This window comes from Gadus morhua, chromosome 2, assembly GCF_902167405.1.
Source record: "Gadus morhua chromosome 2, gadMor3.0, whole genome shotgun sequence".
Lineage (NCBI taxonomy): Eukaryota > Metazoa > Chordata > Actinopteri > Gadiformes > Gadidae > Gadus > Gadus morhua.
In genome coordinates, this window is record NC_044049.1 from 17,217,246 (window position 1) to 17,222,801 (window position 5,556).

Genomic DNA, 5,556 nt, shown 5'->3' on the forward strand with positions numbered 1-5,556 from the left:
GCAACGGTCATACTGCTTCTATCAATGAAACGTTTGACGCCAGGTGTATTTTCATGTCATTATAAAAACAGACATTGAGAATGGCTAGACCCAAGGACAACGACATGGGATTAATTTCAAGCCTTCAAAAGTGAATAAACTTTGTTTGACAGTAACCAGTTCACTGCTCGCTGCAATCCTGTTGTGGTTTTCACCAGTAGGTCACATTGTGGTTCGTCTGGTTAAAGGGGAATTCCATAGAATGCATATTTGAAGTATGTGCTCTGCATAAAGTGAATACAAAACAATCTTAGAGGAAGTGACTTCAGTTCTAGGTTGTAGACCAAGGTAAGGCTTGAAAGTATGCAAAAAAGTTTTTACATCCTCTTTTGACATTGAATTGGTGGCAAAGTATTAATTCTGATTCATTAGTTAAAAAATCACAAGCAACTTTCCTCAGTATAGTATAAAGCCCACATAAATATATATCTCACCTTCTCTCTCTCTGTTTTATCTTCCTTACAGGAGTCGCTCTCTCTTCAGGATTGTTTGAGGTTGTTGGAGCACACGTTTCCCTTAACACATCAGGTACTGCTAATTCAATTTAATTTAAGTTCATTATTTTTGTGGTCAATTTGTATACAGCCTTGGGTTTCCAACATTGCCCCTGAAACTCCATCCACTGTTCTAGCATTCAAGCTTTCCTATTGTCTGTTTTCATCCAGCCATCGGAGGAGATCTTGCCTGCGATTGGAGGAGCAGTGGATCATGAGTATCTGTCTGCAGAGAGAGGCCCCCTGCTGTCCCCTCTGATTCCCTCAGAGCAGCCCCCCCTGGACCTCGAGCTACAGTGGGAAGACCTGTTGGCAATCATGGAGCCTCATGTAAGTGGAAACACTGCGATTAGCCTGTTTAAACTGGTTGTTTCTCACCATGGGCCGTGCTAATAGGGGTGGAAATCTCTACATTTCCAAGCGTGATTTTCAAAAACATATATATATATAGATCGGAGTTTGCTACTCAGAGTTTGCTTATCACTTCCTAGTTTTGTGATGTTCATTAAAGAAATCAACAGATGAATGCAGCTTTCATTACAACACAATATGGAAGTATGTAAAAAAATAGGGTTCAGTTTTCTTTTCGTTCTAATCTTTCTTTTCTATGTCATTAAAGAAAAAGCTGCTCTTGAATTAGAAGGAGTTCTTGTGTCTGGCTGTGAGTTTGCGTGCATGCTAGGCGTAGGCTGAATCACAATCGTGTCAAGACAAATCAGATTGGCCAATACACACTGAAGATATATTAAATAATTTTAAAATTATCCCTCTCTGGCGAACAGAATGTTGCAGCAGTCAAAATAATTAAACCAAAAAAGAGGGTAAGTTAGTTAACATTAATTTATCTGCATCGAGACGGAATCGGTCTAGAGAGAGTTGCGATGCATCGAAGAATCGTTTCTTTTTCCCACCCCTACGTGCTGATGCCAGTTTTTTCTTGTTCAGGGTCTGGATGTTAGCACCCGGTTTCCAAGTTACCAAGATGGGCCAGTTCAGACTCCATTGGATGCTGCCATTTTGAGCAATTACCAAAGCAACTCAAACAGCCGCAATGACAATCAGATGATTTACCAAGATGTTCATCTGATGGAGGCTGCTCTGCCACTAGGTAAATTATTGATGTTATTTTTGTTTAGGATAGCTTCTTAAAACCTCCTCTTTACTTTTGGCGATTTTGCGTCCTCTACATAAAATGAAAGCAATGCATCAAAATGACAAGCTATTCATTACTAGCTTATGAACTACAACATGGGGGGGACAACAAGGGCAGCTCAAGGCATTTGAAAACTTTTGTGATTGTGTAGCCTCTTCAACGTTTTGCTTTTTTTCCGTCCCAAGGCACCATTTCCCTACACCATCCAGAAACACGCCTTCTACCGCTGGCCCCAAGCACAGAGTTGGATCAACACAACATGAGTTTAAACCTGAGCGAGGCTTTGGAGAATATGGACGTCAATAGCTCACCTAGAACTCCATACCATACAAATCTGATTTCTGGCGATCCTTTGGATGACCTTAACATGGGCGTCGATGTTGAAAATGGTTACACAGCATTTGACATGAACCCACTCACGCAAGACGCTGAAGATAACTTAATCACTGATAACACTGGTCTAGGAGATCCCAGTAACTTTGACATAAACTTCTATCCCAATGACTTTACCTCGGCCAGCTTGATCCCTCAAGAGCTGAGTGGTGCGAATCCCAATCTGCCAATACTCCCTCTAAGTCATTTATTGGTTGATGATGAGGAAGAGGGTGATTACGGTCTTGCCGGCCCCTTGGGGGATCTTCTTGAGGATGCCACCATCCTGGAAGAGATGAGCCTGTTGGATCTGGCTCTAGAGGAAGGCTTCAGTCCGGAGATGGCAGCTCGGCTAGAAGAGGAGGGTTACCTTGTCCCTGAGCAAGCTAATAGGAACACGGGCCCATACGACACCGTCATGCCCGACAATGAGGAAGACAATGGTGGTACATCATGGTCAAGGATGGCTCAGGGTGGCTCCACAACACTTCGCCATGGTAATAAACAAATTTGTCTGATGACTGTGATTATAATTTCATTAAGTGAACTTAGAAATAGGCTAAATAACTGTCAGCGAATATCTGATGTTAATCATGCCAGTGCTTGGCCATCTTTGACACTTTCTTGTTCTCTGCATCTAGAGAGTGGGGAGAAGGCCGACTCGGATTCTGGACTCTCTCTGGACTGCAGCTTCAGCCCTGCCTCTCCTTGTGGCTCTGAATCCTCCTGCTATTCCTCCTCGTCCTCTTCTTCTTCTTCTTCTTCTTCATCCGGCTCGAGTGAAGGAGGTCTTTATTCTGAGGAGAATGACCAGAAGGATGAGGAGGGGGAAATTAACCTGGACATGGAGCTGGAAGTGACCATAAAGCAGGAAGAAGAGGAGGGGGCCGTCGGAGGATACTACTCCTCCGATGTGAACAAAATGGTCCCCTCCAGCTATCAAGAAGAAAAGCTCAACGGCCTGCCTTGGCAGGAGCATATCGGCCATGATCACTCCTACAACCAGGCCTGGCCCTCCTCCCCCACCTCTGTTACAGGAAAGACTTCCAAGAAAAAATCCAAGTATTCATCCCGACAGAGCAGAACCAAGTCGTATTCCCGGTCCTCCGCTGAACAATTTGTGGAGGCCGAACTATGGAATCGGGACGACCGCAGGGCGCAGTCCTTGAAGATCCCCTTCTCCAACGAACTGATCATCAACCTACCGGTGGACGACTTCAACGAGCTCCTGGCCAATCACCGTCTCAACGAGCAGCAGCTGAACCTGGTGAGGGACATACGCCGCCGGGGAAAGAACAAGATGGCTGCCCAGAACTGCAGGAGAAGGAAGCTAGGTGCCCTGCAGGGACTGGAGGTGGATGTGTCCGGGCTGAGGCGGCGGCGTGCGTGGCTGCGCAGGGAGAAGCAGGAAGCGCTGAAGTCTCTGCAGGAGATGGAGCAGAGGCTGGAGGGGCTTTACCAGGAAGTCATGTTCAGCCTGAGAGACGAGGAAGGCAGGCCATTGGACGCCACAGATTATGCGCTTCAGTTTGGAGCCAATGGGAGTGTCACCGTCACCCCACGGCGACAAGGGACATTACCACGAGGTGACAGTAAAGGCGGCAAGAAACACAGAGACAAGAAGTAACTTTTCCTTGGAGAGGAAAGAACGCCAGTGTTCACTGGGATGTTCAATGTACACAGGAAGTAGACTTTACCGCCAAGCTAAAGACTTTGCTGCCTTCCTAGCTGAAAGGTTAATTGGGAGAGGACCCTTATACAATGACTTTGTTACCAAATTTGGTTCTGGGTATATGATTATTCAGGGTATATTAATCAAAACTGTTGTTGGCTGGAACAGTTCAACTCTAATAAGCTTTAAAACCAAAGAAAGGACAATGAAATGCTGTGTGTTCAAATTTGAAACTGAAATCCCCAAAATCTTAAATGGAATGAGCAATCCGGTAATGTGTTAAGGTGTGTATCCAAAAAAGGCGAAAAAAACACATAACTATCTTTGCCCAGGATGTATGACTGTCCTATATTGTGTTAAACTATCATATCATGTATTTGAAGTAGCACATGTGTGTTATGTTTGTGAATGACAGTGAGGCTGGATCCTGGCTGTCCGTATCTCATCCTAATCAGAGTTCCTGTCTCCTCTGAAGTTATTCTAAAATAGGTAGTACTGTATAGATTATTTTTTATTAATTTGCCTAATTGGCTGAAACTTTACAGTCAACTATTGCCCGCTGAGTTTGTGTTTGCCAATAACACACTTACAGATCCCAGCCTCCAGCAACATGATTGGTCGAAAGATGTTTGCCCAGATTTGAGCTTTTCAGACTTTAGATACTGATTTTAAATCTGATTTGTGAGAGTAGCCCATTGCAAAGAGCAAAATGCAAATGTTAGTGGATCTACCAGCAAAACTAACAAGCACATGGAATGCACTCCTTTTTCGGATTCATGGATTATCAGATCCAGGAAGATTGAATAAAATCCCGACGACTCGAACTTGTGGATACCACGTGGGATGATACAGTATCATGATATTCACATCCAGATCTCTTCTAATCTGTAGAGATGAGCACAATGGAAAACCGAAAGGTATTAATATATCGTATTGTAAGAATATCTCAGGGGTAGTTTGAAACGTAGTAGCGACACAAGTAGTTGACTTGAGCTTTCTGGAACTAGATGAGGTACCACAGACCTGTTCTAATTCTCGACCAAGAATAAAGACTAGGTTCCAATTAAAATAAATTATTGCCCCCCCACCCTTCTTTAGAACTGATTATATAAAATGAATGCCCTTACATCAAAATCATGTTTTGTGATACATGCTGTTTAAAGTGTTCATTTGGGTGCTTGATGCAAAAATAAAAAGCGCTACAAGTTATTCATGTTTAGAAAAAGTTACGCATCACTGTACAATTTTTTTTTTTAAATCAGGGTTCAAAACCATTATAGTGGGCCATTTACAAACTACAGCTTTAACATTGAATATTTCAGCATATTCATACAAAAGTTATGCATTGCACCATCACCCTAACCTCAAAAGCTTTATCAAGTTAGAAAAGGTATTGACCCCCTCTGTTCTGACAGTGACATTTAAGTGTATAAAACAAGATCTAGATTGTACAATATATAAAAACAAAGTCCAAAAATCCTGAACTTTTTATGACTTTGAAATGTATGTTTATTTAATTTGTAATTAAATTGATTTGGTTTATTATCCGTTTCTTTTGGTTTTAGATTTGTAACGTTTGTTTGCTGGTGAATTTGTACTTTCAGATTAATTAAAAATGTTTTTCAATGAGTGGAAACACCCTTTTTTCCTTTGCAAAAGTTAAGGATTTAAAGTGAGCATAAAAGTTCTGCTGTGAAAGGAGGTCAACAATATTTTGGTTCCGTCTTTACCATTTGTATTTATATTATTTGACATTACGTAGAAGAAAAATCCTGCACTTTTGGATTAATCTGTCACATTGTCCGGGGATGAAGAGACCACAAACA

At 42.3% G+C, this 5,556-nt stretch overlaps 1 protein-coding gene across 1 annotated transcript in view; it reads left to right on the plus strand.

Moving 5' to 3' along the window:
* Nucleotides 1-5,359, plus strand: part of LOC115534506 (endoplasmic reticulum membrane sensor NFE2L1) — an 11,702-nt gene extending 6,343 nt beyond the window's left edge. The window contains exons 5-9 of the mRNA XM_030345530.1: nucleotides 505-567; nucleotides 705-863; nucleotides 1,479-1,641; nucleotides 1,872-2,555; nucleotides 2,700-5,359. Coding sequence (XP_030201390.1) covers nucleotides 505-567; nucleotides 705-863; nucleotides 1,479-1,641; nucleotides 1,872-2,555; nucleotides 2,700-3,685 — 2,055 coding nt within the window. The 3' untranslated portion in view covers nucleotides 3,686-5,359. The remainder of the gene's footprint in view (nucleotides 1-504; nucleotides 568-704; nucleotides 864-1,478; nucleotides 1,642-1,871; nucleotides 2,556-2,699) is intronic.
* The last annotated feature ends 197 nt before the right edge of the window (nucleotides 5,360-5,556 follow it).